This window comes from Dendrobates tinctorius, unplaced genomic scaffold (genome assembly GCF_039654945.1).
Source record: "Dendrobates tinctorius isolate UK_male_01 unplaced genomic scaffold, ASM3965494v1 ptg000032l, whole genome shotgun sequence".
NCBI classification, from domain to species: Eukaryota; Metazoa; Chordata; class Amphibia; order Anura; family Dendrobatidae; genus Dendrobates; species Dendrobates tinctorius.
In genome coordinates this window covers 7,454,184-7,478,968 of record NW_027361700.1, presented here as the reverse complement: position 1 = coordinate 7,478,968, position 24,785 = coordinate 7,454,184, and the positions used below count along the sequence as shown (strand labels likewise).

Genomic DNA, 24,785 nt, shown 5'->3' with positions numbered 1-24,785 from the left:
CTAAGAGTTCTGGCTCCTACAGAACAGTTAGATGCTCCTAATAAACTTGTTACCTGCATTAAAGACAGCTGTCTTACATAGTCACCGTTATAAAAGACTCCAATTCACAGACTCAATTAATCAGTCAGACTCTAACATCTACAACATGGGCAAGACCAAAGAGCTTTCTAAGGATGTCAGGGACAAGATCATAGACCTGCACAAAGCTGGAATGGCCTACAAAACCATAAGTGAGATGCTGGGTGAGGAGACAACTGGTGGTGCAACAGTAAGAAAATGGAAGAAATACAAAATGACTGTCAATCGACATCGATATACGGCACCATGCAAAATCTCACCTCGTGGGGGATCATGAGGAAGGTGAGAGATCAGTCTAAAACTACACGGGGGGGAACTTGTTAATGATCTCAAGGCAGCTGGGACCACAGTCACCAAGAAAACCATTGGTAACACATTTTGCTGTAAAGGTTTAAAATCTTGCAGTGCCCGCAAGATCCCCCTGCTCAAGAAGGAACATGTGCAGGCCCATCTGAAATTTGTTAATGAACACCTGGATGATTCTGTGGGTGATTGGGAGAAGGTGCTGTGGTCAGATGAGATAAAAATTGAACTCTTTGGCATTAACTCAACTCGCCGTGTTTGAAGGAAGAAAAATGCTGCCTATGATCCAAGCACCATTCCCACTGTCAAGCATGGAGGTGGAAACATGTTTTTGGGGGTGTTTCTCTGCTAAGGGCACAAGGACTACTTCAGCACATCAATGATAAAATGGATGGAGCCATGTACCATAAAATACTGAGTGACAACCTCCTTCCCTCCACCAGGACATTAAAAATGGGTCGTGGCTGGGTCTTCCAGCAAGACAGTGACCCAAAACAGACAGCCAAGGCAACAAAGGAGTGGCTCAAAACGAAGCACATTAAGGTCATGGAGTGGCCTAGCCAGTCTCCAGACCTTAATCCCATAGAAAACTTATGGAGGAAGATGAAGCTCCGAGTTGCCAAGCGACAGCCTCAAAATCTTAATGATTTAGAGATGATCTGCAAAGAGGAGTGGACCAAAATTCCTCCCGCCATGTGCGCAAACCTCATCATCAACTACAAAACGTCTGACTGCTGCTGTGCTTGCCAACAAGGGTTTTGCCACCAAGTATTAAGTGTTGTTTGCCAGAGGGTTCAAATACCTATTTCTCACTGCAAAATGCAAATAAATTTATATAATTTTTACAATGTGATATTCTGGATTTTATTTCTGATATTCTATCTCAATGTATAAAATTAACCTACCCTTAAATTATAGACTGTTCATGTCTTTGTCAGTGGGCAAACTTACAAAATCAGCAAGGGATCAAATAATTATTTCCTCCACTGTATGCCTGGCCCATAGACCCTACCAGCTCATTTACATATAAGTAAAAGGTTGATTTCTCTGGAACAAGACATTGGATCACAAATATCAAGGTGTCATGTTATCCAGCCTCATTTGACCTATATGCCCATACAGACGGCTTAGGAGGGTCGATCCTACTGACAGATTCACTTTAACAATTTAAATGTTATGCCATTCATGTGCAGCACAAAATAAAACATTAAAAAAAATGCAATTTTTTGTGGTTTTTAATTTATTGATGAGCGAACGTGCTCGGATAAGGAGTTGCAATTTTACAGCATCTTCTCATGGTAAAAATGATTTTGTAATATGATTTTCAGAGTCAGTACAATTACTGCAATGTTAAGGTTATGTGTATAGTTAAATGGTGAAAAAAAACCTGAACATTTGTATATAAAAAAAAAAAAAACTAACAAAAGCAAAATATGGTTTGTGTAGCCGTTCTCTACTACTTGTAGTGTTTTAATCTTTTGAAGTTGATAGAGCTGTGGGGGGGGGGGGGGGGCTTTATTTTATAGAAACAAATTGCAGGAGATAAGATGTTTTGTTCGGTTCTTATGGCATTTTTGGGCGGGGTTCCGGTGACAAAGTTTCCCAAAAACGCAATTCTAGCAGTTCATTTTTTTCCTGTACAGGTTAATTAATTCGACCAAAAAATAGATACACACACCTCTGAAGACCACGAATAATGCGCTTTAAGTGCAGCTGTCACATTGACCAGCATTATGTAGGGACAGAGACCATGATTCCAGCAATGTATGACTTACTGGGCTGCCTGCTGCAGTTTTGATCTCTGAATCCTGAGCTAACCCCACCAACAGCCCTGATCGGCAGCTTTCTGTGTACACTGTGCATACTGGGAAGAGAATGGAACGGAAAGAAGGACCTTTCCTGCGCTGCTGAAGACACCAACAGCTGGTTCCACAGACTGATGGAAGAATCCAGGAGGCGAGATACAGAGAACTGAGGTTTTATTAGCTGCAGGTTTCAAACTTTACAGACTTCATCATCAGGACAAACTCTCTGTAGTTCGCCTCCTGGATTCTTCCATCACAATCTGTGGAACCCACTATTGGTATCTTCAGCAGCGCCAAAAAGTCCATCTTTCCGTGTTATCCTCTTCCTAGAATTCACGTAGTGGATCTGCAGACGTTGTTTTGTCTCACCACCCTGCCAGGTGAGTATTTCCCTGCACCTCCTGTTTATCCATCATCTTCCAGGTAAGACCGTATATTGCGCTATTGTTTTCTAGCTCGCCAATTGTCTACACTGTGCATAGGCAGAAAGCTGTCAATAAGTGGTGGGGGTGGGATTATACAGAGCTAATGAATATGGAGGACTACACGGCAGTAGGTTTACTAGTCCTCTACTGATAAAACAAGCATTTTATTAAAACTGCTTCAAGCAGCCCACTAAGTGACACATTGCTGTAATCAGCATCTCTAGCCCTACATCAAGCTGCTCTAAGACCTGCTGACAGATTTAAAGGGGGGTTTACTAGCAGTGGGCAAAGCAGTAGCCAAATGCTGACACACACATCCAGCGCTTCAGCCCACATACACGATGACCTAACTACCAGTATATCCATCTTCTGGAAGGGGTTAATATACCCAATTTCAAATATTTATACTTGGTCCTTTTGCAAAAGAAAATAACTTTAAAAAAAAAATTCTTATTATAATACTCTGGGAACTTTTGGATCTTTTTTTTTTTGTTTATGGAGCAAAGTGAGGTGAGGGTTTGTTTTTTCCTTAACAAGCTGTCGTTTACCTTGGTACCATTTTGAGACTCATGATTTTTTTATTTATTTAATGTTATATAAGGTATGATGAAAAAAAAAAAATTGCAATTCTGTTGTAGTTTCATATTTTTATTTGCAGTAACCCCTATGCAGGATTTACTTATTTTACTCATTTATATAGCGCCATTAATTCCACAGAGCTTTACAGACATTATTGGCACTGTCCCCGATGGGGCTCACAATCTACATTCCCTATCATAGAATCGTAGAGTTGGAAGGGACCTCCTGGGCCATCTGGTCCAACCCCCTGCTCAAAGCAGGATTCGCTAAATCATCCCAGTCAGATGTCTGTCCAGCCTCTGTTTGAAGATTTCCATTGAAGGAGAACTCACCACTTCTCGTGGCAGCTTGTTCCACTCATTGGTCACTCTGTCAAAAAGTTTTTTCTAATATCTAATCTGTGTCTCCTCCCATTCAGTTTCATCCCATTGCTTCTAGTCTTTCCTTGTGCAAATGAGAATAAAGTTGATCCTTCTACAATGTGACAGCCCTTTAGATATTTGTAGACAGCTATTAAGTCTCCTCTCAGTCTTCTCTTTTGCAAACTAAACATTCCCAAATCCTGCAACCTTTCCTCATAAGACAGGGTTTGCAGACCGGTCACCATTCTGGTCGCTCTTTTCTGACCTTGCTCCAGTTTGTTGATGTCATTTTTAAAATGTGGCACCCAAAACTGGACACAATATTCCAGATGAGGTCTGACCAAAGAGGAGTAGAGGGAAATAATGACTTCACGTGATCTAGACTGTATGCTTCTGTTTATACATCCTAGAATTGCATTTGCCTTTTTTGCTACTCAGAATAGGATTAGATACACGGCTCAGCAGCCGGTATCACAAAGGTTAGGATTAGATGCATGGCTTTTATGTGCAATATAATCATTATAATTTGTTATAACTAACCACAGTTGGTTACTATGCCCAGGCAACGCCGGTCATCATCCTATTAGCCACAGCCACCGGACAACTACCAGTAATATCCCACATCATCCCGTCAGCCTGGAGTCAGAACCAGAGCACTGAGTGGATTGGTCCTAACTTCCATACCGGGGATCCCTTTAAAAGGGGCCTGGCGTCAGAACCAGAGCGCAGAGTGGATTTGCCCTGACTTCCATAACAATGATTCCTTTAATAGAAGACTGAGGTGAGAATCAGAGTGCTGAGGGATTTACCCTAACTTCCATACCGGAGATCCCTTTAAGAGAGGCCTGGGGTCAGTACCAAAGCGCAGCGTGGATTTGATCTCACTTCCATACCGGGGATCCCTTTAAAAGGGTCTGGTGTCAGAATCAGAGCGCTGAGTGGATTTGCCCTAACTCCCATACCGGGGATCCCTTTAAGAGAGCCTGGGGTCAGTACCAGAGCATTTGAAGGCAATTGGCCTGACTTCCATACCGGGGATCCCTTTAAGAGGGGCCTGGGGTCAGTACCAAAGCGCAGAGTGGATTTGCCCTAAATTCCATACCAATGATCCTTTTAAGAGACCCTGGGGTCAGAACCACAGAGCTGAGTGGAACTGTCCCAGCTTCCATACCAGGGATCCCTTTATGAGAGGCCTGGGGTCAGAACCAAAGCGCTGGATGGATTTGCTCTGACTTCCATACCAATGATCCCTTTAAGAGGGAAGATGTGCCTACGGGATGGAGGATGTGTGCTGGGGATATAGGCACGGGAGGGGGGGGGGGGGGGGATTCATTTCTGTCATGTGCTCTCTGCTCCTTTCAGGGGGGCAGACAATGGCAGGGAGCTTATGTTCCCAGGGATGCTAGATTTCTCCCACCATGTCAGTGTCTGCTGAGGTGTTGTCAAGTGGGAAAACTGTTGCTCATAGCAACCAATCACAGCTCAGCTACCTTTAACCAGCTCTGGTGAAATGAAAGCTGCTTCGTGATTGGTTGGCGACACACACACATATATACAGTGCCTACAAGTAGTATTCAACCCCCTGCAGATTTAGCAGGTTTGATAAGATGCAAATAAGTTAGAGCCTTCAAACTTCACACAAGAGCAGGATTTATTAACAGATGCATAAATCTTACAAACCAAAAAGTTATGTTGCTCAGTTAAATTTTAATAAATTTTAAACATAAAAGTGTGGGTCAATTATTATTCAACCCCTAGGTTTAATATTTTGTGGAATAACCCTTGTTTGCAATTACAGCTAATAATCGTCTTTTATAAGACCTGATCAGGCCAGCACAGGTCTCTGGAGTTATCTTGGCCCACTCCTCCATGCAGATCTTCTCCAAGTTATCTAGGTTCTTTGGGTGTCTCATGTGGACTTTAATCTTGAGCTCCTTCCACAAGTTTTCAATTGGGTTAAGGTCAGGAGACTGACTAGGCCACTGCAACACCTTGATTTTTTCCCTCTTGAACCAGGCCTTGGTTTTCTTGGCTGTGTGCTTTGGGTCGTTGTCTTGTTGGAAGATGAAATGACGACCCATCTTAAGATCCTTGATGGAGGAGTGGAGGTTCTTGGCCAAAATCTCCAGGTAGGCCGTGCTATCCATCTTCCCATGGATGCGGACCAGATGGCCAGGCCCCTTGGCTGAGAAACAGCCCCACAGCATGATGCTGCCACCACCATGCTTGACTGTAGGGATGGTATTCTTGGGGTCGTATGCAGTGCCATCCAGTCTCCAAACGTCACGTGTGTGGTTGGCACCAAAGATCTGGATCTTGGTCTCATCAGACCAGAGAACCTTGAACCAGTCTGTCTCAGAGTCCTCCAAGTGATCATGAGCAAACTGTAGACGAGCCTTGACATGACGCTTTGAAAGTAAAGGTACATTACGGGCTCGTCTGGAACGGAGACCATTGCGGTGGAGTACGTTACTTATGGTATTGACTGAAACCAATGTCCCCACTGCCATGAGATCTTCCCGGAGCTCCTTCCTTGTTGTCCTTGGGTTAGCCTTGACTCTTCGGACAAGCCTGGCCTCGGCACGGGAGGAAACTTTCAAAGGCTGTCCAGGCCGTGGAAGGCTAACAGTAGTTCCATAAGCCTTCCACTTCCGGATGATGCTCCCAACAGTGGAGACAGGTAGGCCCAACTCCTTGGAAAGGGTTTTGCACCCCTTGCCAGCCTTGTGACCCTCCACGATCTTGTCTCTGATGGCCTTGGAATGCTCCTTTGTCTTTCCCATGTTGACCATGTATGAGTGCTGTTCACAAGTTTGGGGAGGGTCTTAAATAGTCAGAAAAGGCTGGAAAAAGAGATAATTAATCCAAACATGTGAAGCTCATTGTTCTTTGTGCCTGAAATACTTCTTAATACTTTTGGGGAACCAAACAGAATTCTGGTGGTTTGAGGGGTTGAATAATAAATGACCCTCTGAATAAACTTTTCACAATTTAAACAAAATTAAACAAAGAAATAACATTCTTTTTTGCTGCAGTGCATTTCACACTTCCAGGCTGATCTACAGTCCAAATGTCACAATGCCAAGTTAATTCCGAATGTGTAAACCTGCTAAATCTGCAGGGGGTTGAATACTACTTGTAGGCATTGTATATATAGGAACCACATTGTTGGAGTATAGGGAAAGATGCCAGATTAGTATAATTTGCTATATTAAGTCATCAGCTACTTATATATTAAATACAAATGTAACCAACCCTTCAATGACCGGTGCTTAGCAGGGAAGGAACTCTATGCTCAACTTAAATAAGTGGATGCAATTCACAGCCGTAAAAGTTTTATTCAATACAGATGTGGAATGATTACTGCCCTGTGATAAATTTGACTTTAAACTTTATGATTGAGCGCCGCAATTGTCTTCTGGATGTAATATACAGTATGTGATCTGGCAGGAAAGGAAGAGACATCTATAAGGAAACTGGTACCTTCGGTGCGTCACCCTGAGTTAAGGGAATACACTTGCCACTCATCCACTAAACGCTCTCTATCACGCATAGACTATATATTTGGTTCTGGCGGTTTGGCAATGTGGGTGGCTGATATAGAGCATGGAAGTAGGGGGATCTCAGACCATAGTCCAGTTATACTTAAACTCAAATTTGGGTATGTGAACAATGGGACAGCTTGGAAGTTGAATCCTTTCTGGTTAAAACTGATGGGGTCTCCTGACAGAAAGATTGATCAGTTGAATTGTTTCATTGCGTCCCATCCGGAACCCCCAAGATATTAACTTATTCTGGGATGCCCTTAAGGCATACCTGAGGGGCTGTTTGTCCTCCACGATCTCTTATATTAAGCGGGTGACCGCAAGGAAAGATGACGAGGTGGAGCAACGACTGAAAGACGCAGAGGCTACATATATATCTAACCAAACTAGCGGGAACAGGATTGAGTGGCTGGCTGCCCAAAGGTTATATACTCAACATGTGGATACTAAATCTAAGCGCAAACTATTCTTCACCCGTCAATCCTATTTCGAATTGGGGAACCAGATGGGCGCATTTTCGGCCTATCTGGTGCGCCAACATAGCATCTCTAATACGATATTGCAGATTCGCAGGGTGGACGGTACACTGGTGTCTTCGACCGAGGATATTCTCGGCTGTTTTCAGGATTACTACAGGTCACTATATGAATCTAAAAGTGACTTTGACACTTTGGGGTGTTTAGACTATGTGTCAGATATATCATTCCCCACATTAGATTCGGAACAACGAGCCCTTAGGAGGAGAGATAGGAGATAGATAACGCTATGACAGATCTGACTTCTGGGAAGGCCCCTGGACCTGATGGGTTACCTATTGCATTATATAGGAAGTACCGGGATATACTGACGCCACTACTGGTAAAGGTCTTTCGGGGAATATGGGGGGGGAATTCTATGCCTGAGTCCTTTTATGGGGCTAATATCATAGTGCTTCGGAAGGAGGGGGAAGGACCCTTTAGAATGTGGATCCTATCGTCCCATTTCATTAGTGAATGTTGACTGTAAAATTTCTACCAAGATTCTAGCTACCAGGCTGAATTCCATTATATTGAATCTCATACATCCAGATCAAACAGGCTTTATGCCTGACAAAAGTACCTCTATTAACATCAAAAGAGTCCAGTCAATAGTCCAATATAGCTCCCTGGTACCAGACAACAGATGGGCATTGGCATCGTTGGATGCGGCCAAGGCTTTTGACTCTCTTGAATGGCCTTTCCTTTCAGCATGTTTGCAGAGGTATGGCTTTGGCAATAAATTTATAACATGGATCAAAATATTATACATGAAACCTAAGGCCCGTATTATAATAAATAATTCTATATCTGAGTCTTTCATGTTGCATAGGGGAACTCGTCAGGGTTGCCATCTTTCCCCGGCTCTCTTTGCCCTTGCGATTGAGGCACTAGCAATACATATAAGGTCCTTCCCCAATATCCGAGGTATAGATATAGCAGGCAGGGTAGACACCATTGGCCTATATGCCGATGACATGGCAATATTCTTGAATGATGTGGAAGAAACTTTGTTGCAGGTGATATCCCTTATAGATAGATTCAGTAAATACTCAGGTTTACATATAAATTGGGAAACATCTGCCCTGTTACCCCTTTCCCATGCTCCGACTCCCCAGCTAGAGGCTCTCTCCTCGCTGCCTATCGTATCTAGTTTTAAATATTTGGGTATCCACATCTCTAATAATAGTACACTTGATCTACAACTTAATGTCCAACCGCTGCTGGACCTAGTTAAAGCTAAATTTGTGTCTTGGAGTAGGCTCCCATTATCTGTGGCTGGACGCATTAACCTGGTTAAAATGATATTACTCCCTAAATTTGGCTACTCGCTCCAGCACAGTACGGAAGCGGTGCCTAAGTCCTTTTTGTTAATCTTAACTCTCTGGTCACGTCCTTTATTTTGGGGGAAAACTAGGCCCAAACTTACACTGTCCATTTTACAAAGACCAAAGAAGAAAGGTGGGGCGGCGCTGCCAGATTTTTTTCCTGTACTACTTGGCTGGGCAGGCTAAAGCTTTAAATAAATGGATGCCGGGTAATTGCCTCCCTAATTTTGAAAGCCACCTACTTCACGCTGCACAAGCGGATTGCCCATTGGGTTTCCTTGAGTTTGTAAAAACCAATGCTCCACGTCTGCTACCCCTGCTCCGGCTGGTACGATTAATATGGAGGCAAATTAAGAAGGTAATAGGGTTTAAAGATGTTGTAGCTGAAATGCCCCTGTGGAGTAATAACTATTTTCCGGAGCTACTGAATCACCCATCCGCCGTTTTTTGGGCTCAGTATGGCATTTCTTCAGTGGGAGACTTGTATGACCAAGGACCTTAAAGTCTTTTGAACAGTTACAAGCCGCGCATGATATCCCGAGGTCTCAATTTTTTCGCTATTTACAGCTGAGATCGGCTCTACAGTCACACATGAGGGACAGGGGTGTGGACCGTACCATTTCGTCGTTACCTCTGATAGGAATTCTTAACTCGCAGGGTCCCCAGGGTCTCATATCTTCTTTGTACACATATATGCTGTCAGTAGGGGCAGAATCGGCCATAAGCTCTATAAAGATGAAGTGGGAACAACTCATCCCTGATGCGCAAAGAGAGGAGTGGGAGGAGATTCTGGAGTCTCCGATTGTAGTATCACCATCTATCAATAACAGAATGATACAAAAGTATATAATAAATCAATCATATTTGTCTCCGTTGAGACTTTTTAGGATGAGTCGGCTTCAATCATCAAAATGTATGTGATGTCACTTGCCAGATGCTGATTTTATTCATATGGTGTGGCAATGTCCCACTATTCTACACTACTGGAAAGAGGTGACCACACTACTGACATCCCTGGTGCAGGCCCCTGTCCCTCTAGAGCTATTGGTCTGCTTGTTTGGGGTATGGGAGGAGGAGATTGGGATCGCTATGCTGGGGTCTTCTTGCACGAGACGCTGTTTATGGCGCGGAAGGTGCTGGCACTGCGGTGGATGGGGGGCTCATGTCCTACTCTTAGATTTTGGATCAAGTTGGTAAATTCAATTGTTCCATATGAGCGCACGTTATACCAAAACAGGGGATGCCCAGGTAAATTTGAAAAGATCTGGGAGAGGTGGAATTCCTCTCACCTCACTTTGCAAGACTGAGACATTACATGTGACACCATATGATATAGGAACCAAGCTGCGGAAATAGTAGATATTAGTTGATGTAGTGGGAGTTGTAGCTTAGGAGGTTGTTAGATCTTACTGTTGCAAGATATGACAAGGTTTGTGAAACTGGAATGATATACATGTAGTAAAATGCATAAACAATTATCCTATATATATATATGCTTGCAAGGAAACATATATATTACCTTGTTTATCTATAAGAGTGTGCAATTTTTTTTTTTTTTTGTATTATATTTTGCTATGGACGGAGACACGTGTGCTTTGTATAATGCCTATTATCACAATCATTGTGTATGTTGTACTTTCTTTGCATCCTGATGTTTAAATAAACGAACTTAAAAAAAAAACAAAAAAACAACTGGTACCTTCCATGCTTCTCAGTGCCACGGCTATCCAACACGAGCAGGCAAGCTGGGCGATGGAAAGGCATCAAGCCTAGTGATGCCAGCAGTACTCACCAATGGCCTTCGTATAGTAGTTGCAAGCTTCGCTGTACTCCTTCTGCACATAGTACGCATTGCCCTTCTCTTTGTAAGCCTCGGCCTCCCTGTAACATAGAGAAAGAGAAAAAAAATCAGGCTATCATCTTGTAGTAATCCCTCAGGGGAGAAATGGGTAACCAAAGTTATTTTTCCTAATCATGATCAATCCCTTTAAAAGAAGCTCTACGTAAACATTGAACGATTTGAACAGAAGACTAAAGTCCAGCTTTAAGGCTGGGTTCACACATAGCGGAACTCTCACGGAAATTACCGCGAGAGTTCCGGAATTCCATTCCACGGGCAAATCGCATTTTAAATTCCCACGATTTTCCCGCGGAAAAACTAGCATTTGGCAAGCGTAATTAGCTTGCAGAATTGCTAGCGTTTTCCAAGCGATCTGTAGCATCTCTTGGAGAACTGATTGACAGGTTGGTCACACTCGTCAAACACAGTGTTTGACGAGTGTGACCAACTTTTTACTATTGAGGCTGCCTATGCAGCATCAATAGTAAAAGATAAAATGTAAATAATAACAATAAAAAAAATATATATATATTCTCACCTTCCAACGTCCCGCGCAGCCTTCCCGCCTAGCCTTCCCGCCTCTCTCCACGCTCCCGGTCCCAGTAATCCTTTGCAACAATTACCGCGATGACGTCTATTCTCGTGGGATCGCAACGTCTCGCGGTCATTCGCAATGACGTCGCACAAATGACCGCGAGACTTCACGATCCCGCGAGAACGGACGTCATCGCTTGGAAAGGCTTACTGGGACCGGGAGCGTGGAGAGGCGGGAAGGCTGCGCGGGACGTCTGAAGGTGAGAATAACTATATTTTTTTTATTTTAAATTCTTTTTTTTTTTACAGGGATATGGTACCCAAAGCCCGGAGGACAGTCTCCTCTCCTCCGGACGGTGGGTACCATCCACAAACGTTCTGCTTACTTTTTGCATGGTGTGCACAGCCACATGCGGAAAGTAAGCAGAACAATGCATTCCTATGCGTGCGGGATCGCCGCGATTCCGCGAAATTAATGAGCATGCTGCGTTTTTTACCGCAAAGCAATTTCACCGCAGTAAAAACCGCAGCATTAGCACAGCATTGCGGAATCCCATAGGAATGCATGGGATGCTTATTTTTCGCAGTAAAAACCGCCGCGGAAACGCGAAAAAAACGCCACGTGTGAACTCAGCCTAAAAGACAAAGGGTGTTAGAAACACTTGTCCAGCCGTAGGCTGTTCCCAACAACTCCCCTTTAGTATTTTGTATGGAGAGAATAAACACCCCCCCATATACATTAGACGGCAGTCGGTTGAATGATGGCTAGATGATAGTTCGGCAGGCAGCATCTCTCCAGATTCTTCCATACACAGGACAGCACCTTCTGCCGAGCACACCTGTGTTCTCTAGTGGAAGATACAATGCCAGACATTTCTGGCGGCGGCTTATTTCAGGAAGAACAAAAGGATTGACAGTTAAAGATCCAGCATGTCAGATTTCTATCTTGACAATCATCTGTCCAGAAGCCTCATGACTGTCTGAAAAAAAAACATCAATCTTGGAAGGTACGACCAATGTTAGATTAATGTCTATTCGGGGTTTAAAATGCCAGACCCTCTGACAGTGGTGTCCCCTGATAAGAGGATTGGACACTAAAATGTAACCTGTTTGGTCCTGCTTTAAAATTGGTGGATCTGGTTGGCCCAAGTCTAATGTGTATGGGCAAAGTTAAAAACCAATTCGAGTCCAGAAGGGTAAACTGCAGGGACTTTTGTACCCCATGCTCTCTGCAGCCATTTTTTTCCCCCCGTCACACTGCTGATCTCACCCATGCTCTCAGTGAAAAAAAGAGAAAAAAAACATGAGAAAAAAAAACATGAGATTTGGACCAGAGTTCAAATACATGATAGATGTCTAAGGTTCTGAATTTTTTATTCTTTGTTTGGTTACTTATATAACGTTCCAATATATTATTGGAAAGGATTGCCTTAATCACGCGAGTAACAGGTTCCAAAGGACAACTACTGGGAATCAAAAACTGCTCAGTTTATCATGTAAAAGTTCCCACTGATAATCGAAAAATATCCGAAAAGTAAAGTGAATAGCTAGAATAATGCCAAGGATCGTAATGCAGATATCAATACAGAACACAAAGATGGGCCCGCCAGCAGCTTACTGCTCGATGCTCCGGCTCCCCGGGACTTGTCTTGCCCTGTAAGGGGAATCCTTTATAATATGACTGAGCAGTAAACAGTCGCTTCCCCCCCTGGCTGTTAACCAGGAGACTTGTACCATGAGGGTAGGGGCTGCAATCATACAAACAGGACATGGGTGGGGGACGTCTTCACCCACAAATACCTGCAGTATGAGCTCATGCATACAAGCTGCTTACACACTCTACCAAAACAGGGGCTTACAGACCCCACTGGGCCTCAATGTAGTGAAAGCTTGACATAAAATTGAGACACAGTAGACAGATGCTGCCCTCGCACTATAGAAAGGTCCACGGCGAAAGGGCTCAGCATGCATTGTTGACATGCACTACATATCCTAGCAGACCCTTCACTGTTCAGGTGATGGAGACCAGGACACACTTAACATTATGAACATTTGTAATCTGACAAACCACAATATCATCAAGAAGTCAGCTCCTAGTTCTCTAGGGCCACCATGTGATGGGCTTAGCTTAGTAAGGTGGTGGGGCTTTATCTGGGGAAACAAACTTCAATGGGCAAAGAGAGCAAATATTTGATTACTGAACAATGGAAGATAACTGCTGGTCAGCTGAATCCAGATTCCTGTGGTAGCATCCTGATTTGAATCAATGAACAATTCATGTTGGGTGTCAGCAGTGCAGGCTGCTAGAGGTGGACAATGCTTTCTTGGCAAACCCTGGGTTCTCTGATGGACAACAGGACTAGGCTGCCTCATCCCTTAATGGCAGCGATTTCCCCGATGACAGGACACTTTCACCAGGATAATGTTCCTTGCTACAAGGGTTGTGGGGTCATAGATTGGTTCAGAAATATGACAGCTGCTTTTCCATTCTTCCATAGCTTCTACAGTCCTCAGATCTTGATCATAAAGATCATCGCTGGGACAAAGTAGACCAGGCTGTCCTAAATAAGTCAGTACCTCCATCTAATTTGCGACAACTACAAGAAGCTACCCTGTTTGCTTGGGCCAATATTCCATACACCTAGTGGAGTCGATACCACAATGAATAGCTACATTTCTGAGGGCCTAAAGATCTAAAAAAAAGAATTACATGGGCGTCGCTAATAAAGTAGTTGATCAATGTATACTGCCATTGAAAATTACGTTAAACAGGATTGTCCCATAAACATATTCCCGATCCCCAGGATAGATAGTAAATTTATGACCATTCACAGTCCACAAGAATGGTGGGGCCCAAAGTCCCTTTATGAGTGGAGCAGCACATGTGACCACAAGTCCTATAGGCATATGATCACTACACTTTGGGAACCCTGTTTTCATGATTAGTGATATCAGACCCCCAGCAATCATAGATACACAAGTACAGTAGTGTTCAATTACTGGGATCATCTCACGATAGACACTGCTGGACTATGGATTGAACATTCCTCAAATATCTGATTGGCAAGGGTATGATCATGTTGACCCCCCCCAATAGATGGTAGAAAAAGTAGCAGAGGTTGCTGAGAAATGCTCCACCACGCGATGGGTCCACTAAGCTTTCCTACTTTGTTCTAGCATGAAGACAATAAAACTAGCTCCGGGGTGAGGGAAGCGACTCCTAAATCTACAGTCCTTTGCCAACCTCTGGTCTTTATTACCCGACTGGAGACTTGGCAAGGTCTGTATCATGCAGCGCCCTTTGACTATCTTCTGTCTTGCTGGCACTGGGCGCCCTGCTACCAGGCTGAGATAGGAATCTAGTGTAAAGCATATGCTATGCATAGGCACTGCCCCAGCAGGGGTGCAAGGACAAATTCACGGGGCAGGGACTGAATGCAGCTTTACCATCCTCACAGCCGTCAGGACAGAATTCATCAATTTTATCTAAAGATATAAACTGGGAAGTGTTGGTGACATTTATTCAGCGGTGATAAGACTGCTGTAATCACCCTCGTGTGCCAGGCATCCGCTCCAGCAATAACTGCGCAGTGCAGAAGTGAATGAGCTGGAAAGCCACAGATGACGTGATGCCATCAGCGTGCAGAACGGCGGCCCTGCCATCTGAAGCCCGTGCTATAAATAAGAGCTGTTTACGTCGGAAGGAAAACTTTGCTGCGCTCCACACAGACGCGCTCACGGCGGAGGAATCAGAGCTTTACGCAATCACATAACATCGTCCTACACATCTGAGGACGCTGTCAGAAAAGCAGAGCGTGGGAAGATGCTACTTATAACGCCGCCTGTCATTTCCATCAGAACATCCTGATAAAAGGGAACGTAGCAGCTGGAGAAGGCAGGAGAAATGCACTCGATCTATGTAGGATGGTAGGAACATTGAGGCCATTGTGCTCTCTTAAAGGGAATCTGTCACCTCAATTTGGCACTGTATGTAAATGAGTTGTGTCAGCTCCGATGGGCGGTGTTGTGGCTCCTTCCCTCCACCCCTCCTTGGCCGCTGTACGCAATCTTTCTTGGAATTTCCGTAGTTGTCGTCCATATTACACGCGTGCACATTGCAATCTCCAATCGCGCGTGCGCAGTATGCTTTGCCCAACTGTGGGCAAAGCTAAAAAGCATTAGTGCGCATGCGCCAGTGAACTATGTCCTAGAAGTATTTCGCTGCCATTTATGTGTTTCGGGACATGGTGCGCATGCACTGGTGAACTATGTCCCGGAACACATAAATGGCAGCAAAATACTTCCGGGACATAGTTCACTGGCGCATGCGCACTAATGCTTTTCGGCTTTGCCCGCAGTTGGGCAAAGCATACTGCGCACACGCGATTGGAGATTGCAATGCGCACGCGCATAATATGGACGACAACTACAGAAATTACCTTAAAGATTGCGTACAGCGGCCAAGGAGGGGTGGAGGAAAGGACACGAAACACCGCCCATCGGACCAGACAACTCATTTACATACAGCGCCAAATTGAGGTGATAGATTCCCTTTAAAGGGAAGGTTCATGCTCAACTCCATTGGACTGGAGACGTAACAGGTTACAAGTTCCTCGCAGAGAGAAGAGCCATTGCCTTCTCTCTTTACTAAAGTGTATGGGTCTCGATGTACACCGCTCATCCGGAGCGTGGCATAAATGGAAGAAAACAACAACCGTAGCCCCGTGCTCAGCCGAGGTCACTGAGACCAGCGCTCTGTCTAGGAGAAAGGTTTAACCCGTCATGGCCCTATTCTGATCTGATCGCAGTGTTAAATGATTTTTCCCACACGAGAAATTGTTAAAATAGCAAAGCGCATGTTAAACCAACTTTGCAGATTACTGATCAAAAATCCTCTCTATTCTAAAGACCAGAGGGATTTTTAATGATGCCGTTTACTGCTCGTTGCCAAGGTTCCTGGCCACCTCTGCGGTCTAATCAAAAGTGACTGGACTCCCAGGTAAGAAGTGCACACTTACAAAAGCTAGGGATGGCCAGTGCTGCACTGAGCTCCCAGGACGGCTGGCTCAAGCCTCAGTCCCCCTGCGCTGCTCTGGTGCTGCAGAGGTAACACTACCTCTGCCAGTAGCCTACGGGAGTGCACAGCTCGGGCCAGTGGCCCAAATATGCCCATCTTTTCATCTTCAGGAATGCCTCGCCCCCCCGCAACAAAGAGAAAGGCAGAGGAGCAGTACACTCCTGAAGACTGATATGAAGAAAACTCCGTTAAAGCTACGCTACACTACTTTTGTCACATGGCATAAAGTCATGCATCCAAAAACGAGTGTGAATTGACTAAACCTTAGGGCTTACTCACATGAGCGTATAACTCGGACGAGTGCCATCAAATGTTTATATATTACACTTATGGGGGAAATGCAGATCTGTACAGACTGAATTGGTCTATGGACGGGGGGGGGGGGGGGGGGGACAGCAAGCTACCAGTGGCTCCGCAAATCAGATCATGCACACCCATTCAAGTCTATATGTGCGTGTAAAAGATCGGACTGGCCGATGCGCTTCATGTATCCGGGTTCCCTCTGCAGCTTATTCGGTAAGCGCTATAGCGGCCGAATGAGAGGGAACCTGAAGAAATTTGCTCAACTCTACTGGAGAGCACAGCCTTGATGGGTAGAGGTATATAAAGCCACGTACATGCTAACCCAATCCCAGCCCCACACCTAATAATCCATATTATTACAGAAGAACCATCCACTTCTATGGGCTCCATCCTTGCTCAATGGCCACTTTGTGACAACTCAGATACACTATGTAATTTCCATCATACATTATCTATCACTATAAACACTGCGTCCAGAGAAGAGGTGCAGTCTGCTGAAATTAATGGGGTGACAGGCACCTCAGTGCCCGGGATCGGCCCCAATAATCAGACAATCCCTCCAAACTGCTAGGAATGTGGCTATTAACCTGTAAGACAAGCTAATTGGCTCTTCAGAGAAGAAGAGGACTAGAACTCCAGCGCCACCTATTGGAAGTAACAATCCTAAAAGTCATTGACCCTTTAAAGGGAATCTGTCACCCTTTTTTCCGACTATGAGCTGCTGGCACCGCCATCAGGGGCTTATCTACAGAATTCTGTAATGCTGAAGATAAGCCCCCCCCCCCCCCCGATGTAACCTGAAAGATAAGAAAAACAAGTTAGATTATACTCACTGGGTGGCGGTCCGGTCCGGCGCCTCCCATCTTCATACGATGCCGTCCTCTTCTTTCCTTCCTGTCGTGGCTCCGCCGCAGGCGCACTGCTCTGCCCTGTTGAGGAGAGAGCAGAGTCCTGCAGTGTGCAGGCGCCGGACCTCTCTGACCTCTCCCGGAGCTTGCACACTGCAGGACTCTGCTCTGCCCTCAATAGGACAGAGCAGTACGCCGGAGCCATGACAGGAAGGAAAGAAGAGGACAGCTTCGTATGAAGATGGGAGGCGCCGGACCGGAAGGTGACACTCATCGGATCGGACCGGACCGCCCCCTGGGTGAGTATAATCTAACTTTTTTCTTATCTTTCCGGTTACATTGGGGGCTCAGCATTACAGAATGCTGTAGATAAGCCCCTGATGGCGGTGCCAGCAGCTCATAGTAAAAAAAAAAAAAAAGGGTGACAGATTCCCTTTAATGAGCCTTGTCACATGACTAAGGGTACAAACCAAACCAGAATGTCAATTTGCATACACTGTTTCGGGGTGTTGCCCCTCATCAGTGCAAAGTGTGAGACCTGGTCTGGCTAGTCTTCTTCCTCTCTGAAGAGCAATTTGCATATTTAATTTCCCAAAGGAGTATGCACAGCTTATAAGCCTCCTCACTCTGCCATGCCAGGCCTGGCTGGTCACTTTCTATGAGGAGAAAGATTACCCGTTAGAAACCCGTAAGACGCAAATTACAACCCATGCATCTGCTCTGTGCTCCGGACCAGGCCGAGCATCCTTACAGTAACATAAGGGGCACTGTTGCCATAGAAACCAGTATATGACTCTTATTTACTACACTTTAGCAGATGGATTGTTCTGGGCAATGGAACGGAGCACACGACCTAACACACGTGTTCTATCATCAATCCAGGGGTGGTCTAGTGCGTACGGCCTCCTACACAGGGTCCGGTCAGGGAGGTCCTGCTGGATGAAGCCCACAATGGATCAGTTGTGTCTCTATTACACAGCTGCCATCAGACAGGAATCAGTCACCGGCATTTCTCCCCATACAGCGCTTGCTGGGATGTCACCGCCCTAGTGGCCATTCTATAACATTGCACACAGATCGATGACATGAATGATTCCAGGACTGAGCCACCACCACCACCATACACAGTGCCATCAGCTATCAATGGGACGAGCAGGTGTCACTCACAGTAATGGGGGCTCCATGTGGCAGGGCACAGCCCGGGTACACAGAAGCCCCCAGGACGGTGACACTGACTGGTGAGGAGCCCCAGTGAGGCCTCCGGCTGCAGGCCACCCCTCCCCCCTCGTGCCCATCACCACAGCCGATACTATCAGCCCCATCCCAGAAGCGTACACATTCATCTCACATACCTATCCCGCTCCTCCGCACTCCTCTCCGGCTCTGCAGGCGCCATCATCACATCGCAGTCCGCGGTTGCCGCCATCTTACCGCCGGCTTAGAAGGGAAGGAGAAAGGGAAGCGACTTCCGGGTCCTCCAAACCGACATGAGTGCAAATGAGACTCAGAAACCACCATAGAGATGGAACAAGAAGACAGTCAACCGCACCGGAAGTTTGTGGGCGGCCATCTTAGAAGAGGGCACCCGCAGAGAGGAAGTCATGTTGTCATGGAGACTGAGACGCCTGCAATGCACAAGCATCTGGTTACACGGCTGTATGCATCATCGAGAGGAGTGTCAGGCCACGGTCACACTAGCCGTATTTGGTCAGTATTTTACCTCAGTACTTGTAAGCCCAAACCAGGACTCCATATACAGAGCCCCTAATTGCTCGAAGAGCAGAATTCACCCTCAAGTGACCCCATTTTGGAAATTATACCCCTTTGGGAATTTATCTACAGGAGTAACAATTTTGACTCCTCATGGGTGTCTTGCAGAAACAAGCAGCAATGAATGGTGCCGACTGAAAATTGCAAACTGCCATTGTAGTGACCAGTACGCTGTAGTGACCAGTACGCTGTAGTAACCAGTACGCTGTAGTGACCAGCACATTGCAGTCACCAATACATTATGCCCAGCCTGTGCTTCTGCAGACATGCACCAATAAGTTAGGCGGGCTCTCATCAATACAGAAATGCCAAATGTGGACGCTAAATGTGGATTAGGGTCACGGGCTCAGAAGGGCGGGGAGTATTTGGATTTCGGAGCGCTGAATTTCTTTTAAAGGACGAGGAGCCATTTTGCTTTTCCAGAGCCATTTTACTTATCAGTAATGTGGAAGCCCCCTATATTTCCATTAACAGATGACGGCTCTGAGTGGAAGCTTTTATTGGGAACATTTTACATAACGTTTGAGATCACAGTTATCCGGCGCTCTACACTGAGCACTTTGTGGTTTCCATCTAAATCTCCGAGTGACGTGATTCAGATGAAATTCTCAAGGGATCCATTCACTATAATGAGGCAGCATAGTTACTCTGGACTCCGTCTGGCCTCTGTTCAGCAGTGTCTTTCTTTTCAGAAGTGCACAAAACTGTGGCCGACGGCATTTTTATGCAATTCTAAAAAGACAGATACTGCCGGATCACAGGTCAGAGACGGCGTCCACAGTGCCTCCATCTGCCTCATTATAAGGAATCTTCCGCCAGAGGTTCCATATGAATCACGTATGTCAGAGATTTACGTGGAAACCCTGGTGCAAGCGCTCAGCGCAGAGCGCAGGATAAATGTGCGCTGAGCCTTGCAAGCGATCTTAGGGAAGCAGAATGGAAAAATCAACAGCAGGTAAAGAATTTATTTTATTTATTTTATGCTGTTCCTCGTGCAGTATAAGTGATTAGACAATTTTATTCTTTGGGTCGGTGCAATTACAGCGATACCAGATTTATATCGGGTTTTTCTGTTTGGCAGCTGCCACACACTAAAAGATGCTTTTTATTGCAAAAAAATAGTTTTTGCATCACCACAGAAGGGTTAAAAGTTGACCAGCAATTTCTCATTTTTACAGAATTTACAAAACCATTTTTTTTTAGGGACCACATCACATTTAAAGTCACTTTGAGGGGTGTACATGACAGTAAATACCAAAAAGTGACACCATTCTAAAAACTGAACCCCTCAAGGTGCTCAAAACCACATTTATGAGGTTATAACTCTGGAACGCTTCAACGGATCCCGCTGATTCTGAGACTGTTTTTCCGTGACATATTGTTCTTCATGGTAGTGGTAAAATTTCTTTGATATGACTTGCGTTTATTTATGAAAAATTGGAAATAAGGTGAAAAATTTTGCAATTTTCAAACTTTTAATATTTATGCCCTTAAATCAGAGAGTCGTGTCACACAAGATACTTAATAAATAGCATTTCCCACATGTCTACTTTACATCAGCACAATTTTGGAAACAAAATTTTTTTTTGTTAGGAACTCCTTAGGGAACTTATCTAGATGTGTGGTGAGCACTTAGAACCTTCAAGTTCTTCACAGAAGTTTATAACGCAGAGCCGTGAAAATAAAAAATCATTTTTTTCCTCAAAAATAATTTTTTAGCCCGCATTTTTTATTTTCACAAGGGTAACAGGAGAAATTGGACCCCAAAAGTTGTCCAGTTTGTCCTGAGTATGTTGGTACCCCATATGTGGGGGAGAACCACTGTTTGGGTACACATTGGGGCTCAGAAGGGAAGCAGTGACATTTTGAAATGCAAACTTTGATGGAATGGTCTGCGGGCATCATGTTGCGTTTGCAGAGCCCCTGATGTGCCTAAATAGTAGAAACCCCTCACAAATGACCCCACTTTGAAAACTAGACCCCACCATGGAGCTTATCTAGATGTGTGGTGAGCGCTTTGAACCCCCAAGTGCTTCACAGAAGTTTATAACGTAGAGCCGTGAAAATATAAAAATCATATTTTTTCCACAAAAATGATGTTTTTACCCCCGAATTTTTACTTTCGCCAGGGTAACAGGAGAAATTGGACCACAAAAGTTGTGCAATTTGTCCTTAGTGCGCTGATACCCCATATGTGGGGGGAACCATTGTTTGGGTGCATGGCAGAGCTCGGAAGGGAAGGAGCGCCGTTTTGCAATGCAGACTTTGATGGAATGGTCTGCGGGCATCATGTTGCATTTGCAGAGCCCCTGATGTGCCTAAACAGTAGAAACCCCCAAGTGACCCTATTTTGGAAACTAGACCCCAAGGAGCTTATCTAGATGTGTTTTGAGCACTTTGAACCCCCAAGTGCTTCACAGAAGTTTATAACGCAGAGCCTTGAAAATAAAAAATCATTTTTTTTTCCACAAATATGATTTTTTAGCCCCCAATTTTTTATTTTCCCAAGGGTAACAGGAGAAATTAGACCCCCAAAGTTGTCATCCAATTTGTCCTGAGTACGCTGATGCCCCATATATGGGGGTAAACCACTATTGGGGCGCACGGCAGAGCTCAGAAGGGAGGGAGCACCGTTTGACTTATTGAACGCAAAATTGGCTGGAATCAATGGTGGCGCCATGTTGCGTTTGGAGACCCCCTGATGTACCTAAACAATGGAAACCCCCCAATTCTAACTCCAACCCTAACCCTAACTCACCCCTAACCTTAATCCCAACCCTAGTCATAACCCTAATCACAACCCTAACCTCAACACACCCCTAACCATAATCCCAACCCTAACCACAACTCTAACCCCAACACACCCCTAACCCTAATCCCAACCATAACCCTAACCACAAACCTATCCCCAACACACTCCCAACCCTAATCCTAACCCTAACTTTAGCCTATCTCCAACCCTAATGGAAAAATGGAAATAAATATATTTTCTTTATTTCAGTATTTTTCCCTAACTAAGGGGGTGATAAAGGGGGGGAGTTATTTACTATTTTTTTTATTTTGATCACTGTGATAGGGTTTATCACAGTGACCAAAATGAACCAATAGGAAAAATCTTCCTATTGTTGCCGGGTGCCGGCCGGCAGATCTCGGCGGGCGCACTGCGGATGCGCCCGCCGTTTTCTTACTGGAAGAAGACGCTGGCGTCCGTGGGGGAAGACAGGAGACCCATGGACACCGAGAGGTACCGGGGGGGATCGGGGACCCTATTTCTCTCTCCTCTGATGTGTGATCACATCAGAGGAGAGAGAAATTAAATGGCACATCGGCCTTTTTTTTTTTTCGGTCGCTGTTATATGGTTAAGGCTGGAGTCACACTGCCGTATTTTTCGTCCGAGAATCGCATTGTAAAACTTGCACTGGCTGTCGGCTCTCCTGATCTGAGCTTGACAGCTGCATAGTACTCCATCATGCTGTCATGCTCAGGTCAGGAGAGGTGCCGGCCAGTCCGTTCAGTGCGATGCGATTATCGCACGAGAAATACGCCAGTGTGTCTCTGACCTAAGGGAGAAATCAGAAATAGGATCAATAGTGACTTGTGGGTTTGCTGTTTCCAACAAGAGGTGCTATAGAGTTCAAGTCCTCTTCCTCTCTGAAGAGGCAATTTGCATATTTCATTTCCCAGAGGAGCATTGCATGGCGAATAATTACCTTGGCATGCCAGAGTCAGTATGTGACTCTCCACAAAGAGAAACCTTACCCTGTAGACTATAGAGGATGACATTCAAAATGTGTCTGGGATGACAGCTATCCACTTTTAACGTTGTATTGCCAGCACAAGGTTTTCCATAAATGGTGACATTAATTTTATATTATATCATATGCCCCCCCAATAAAAACTGCTTTTTTCTTTTAGTTTGCCTTAGTAAATATGAATAAGATCATTTCGATAATTAAGTCAGAAAGGTGACCTAGTGTTTCATTTCATTATCTATGATGCCTAATTTTTTATTTCATTATTTTTGTTTGCTATGTCAAACATTGTTTAAATTTTGGAATATTGTGTATATTTTGACATTTTAATTTATTTATCCACTACACATGTGTTTGCATATAATTAATTCTAGTGATGTCACTGTGGAGGGAGTGTGTTAATGTTATTAAAGGGAATCTGTCACCCCATTTTCGGCCTATAACCTGCGGCCACCGCCATCAGGGGCTTGTCTACAGCATTCTGTAATGCTGTAGATAATCCCCCAATGTAACCTGAAATATAAGAAAAACAAGTTAGATTATACTTGTCATGATCCAGGTTGGATTATGACAGATTTTGCACAAGTAACCTTTTTTCTTCCTTTAAGCTGTTTGCTTAAAGTTAGTTTTGCCCCCGGTGGCCATTAGGGTCATTACACTGTAGTTGTTTCAGTTCTAGTTTTGCCCCCGGTGGCCGTTAGGGTCATTGCACTCTGGTTACTTTAGTTGCCCCTGGTGGCCGCTAGTGTTATTGCTCGTGATAATGAAGCAGGTGTGATTCCCTGGCTGCTACCTATAATGGAGTAGCAGTGGTCTCACTCACTGTTGGTGATATTGCTCATTTCCAACCAAGTCTGGTGAAGGAAGGAACTACAGAGAGGAGTTCCTGGCAGCTCAGGGGAGCTCTGGTGTAATAGCTTCAGGCGGAAGCTGAATTCAGGTGTCAAGCTTCAGGGGTGAAGCTGAACTTTGGTGTCGTACTCTGTTGCTGGGAGCAATAGTAACAGAGCAAAGCTAAGTGGTGTTTTTCCCTGTTTGTTATTTTCCTTGTGTGTATATTAGTGCAGTGGTGGGATTAGTTTCTGCACCGTCCAATTCTCTAGAAAGGGATAGGTGCAGGGCGAGCTAGGGATTTGAGGTATCCAGTTCGTCGCCAGGTGCGGAACCTGCCTAGGGATCGTCAGGAGTGTAGGGACACTGACTCAGGGGAGTGCAGGAGGTCTCCACGTCCCCGTTCCCTATTGCAGGGCCCTCCATTGTAACGGTTTCCCCGGTGTTTCCCTTAACTCTGTGTAAATTTGCCCTGCTGGAGGTGGTGTATCCATGGTCACGGGTGTTATAGAAATTCGCCCTGCTGGAGGCGGTGTATCCAGCCACACGTGACATTACATTACTCTCCGGAGGGGAGGAGGCGGTCCGATGGGTGTCGCGGTCCGGTGCCTCCCATCTTCTAGCGATGACGTCCTCCTTCTTACTTCTGTCGCGGCTCCTGCACAGGCGTAATTTCTCTGCCCTGTTGAGGGCAGAGTAAAGTACTGCAGTGCGCAGGCACCGGACCTCTCTGACCAGTGGCGTAACTACAAAGTTATGGGCCCCGGTGCGAACTTTCAAATGTGGCCCCCCCATGCCAAAATATACGCACATCTCCTCTCAGTCCACCTCGTACACACGCGGCTCCTCTCCGTCCACCTCGTACACACGGCTCCGCTCCGTAGACCTC

The 24,785-nt window shown here is 45.1% G+C and overlaps 1 protein-coding gene across 1 annotated transcript in view; it reads right to left on the bottom strand.

Moving 5' to 3' along the window:
• DNAJC7 (DnaJ heat shock protein family (Hsp40) member C7) overlaps nt 1-19,053 on the bottom strand; it is a 64,240-nt gene extending 45,187 nt beyond the window's left edge. Inside the window, exons 1-2 of the mRNA XM_073572364.1 lie at nt 18,895-19,053; nt 10,733-10,821 (exon numbers count right to left, since the gene is read on the bottom strand). Coding sequence (XP_073428465.1) covers nt 10,733-10,821; nt 18,895-18,968 — 163 coding nt within the window. The 5' untranslated portion in view covers nt 18,969-19,053. The remainder of the gene's footprint in view (nt 1-10,732; nt 10,822-18,894) is intronic.
• Between the last annotated feature and the right edge of the window lie 5,732 nt (nt 19,054-24,785).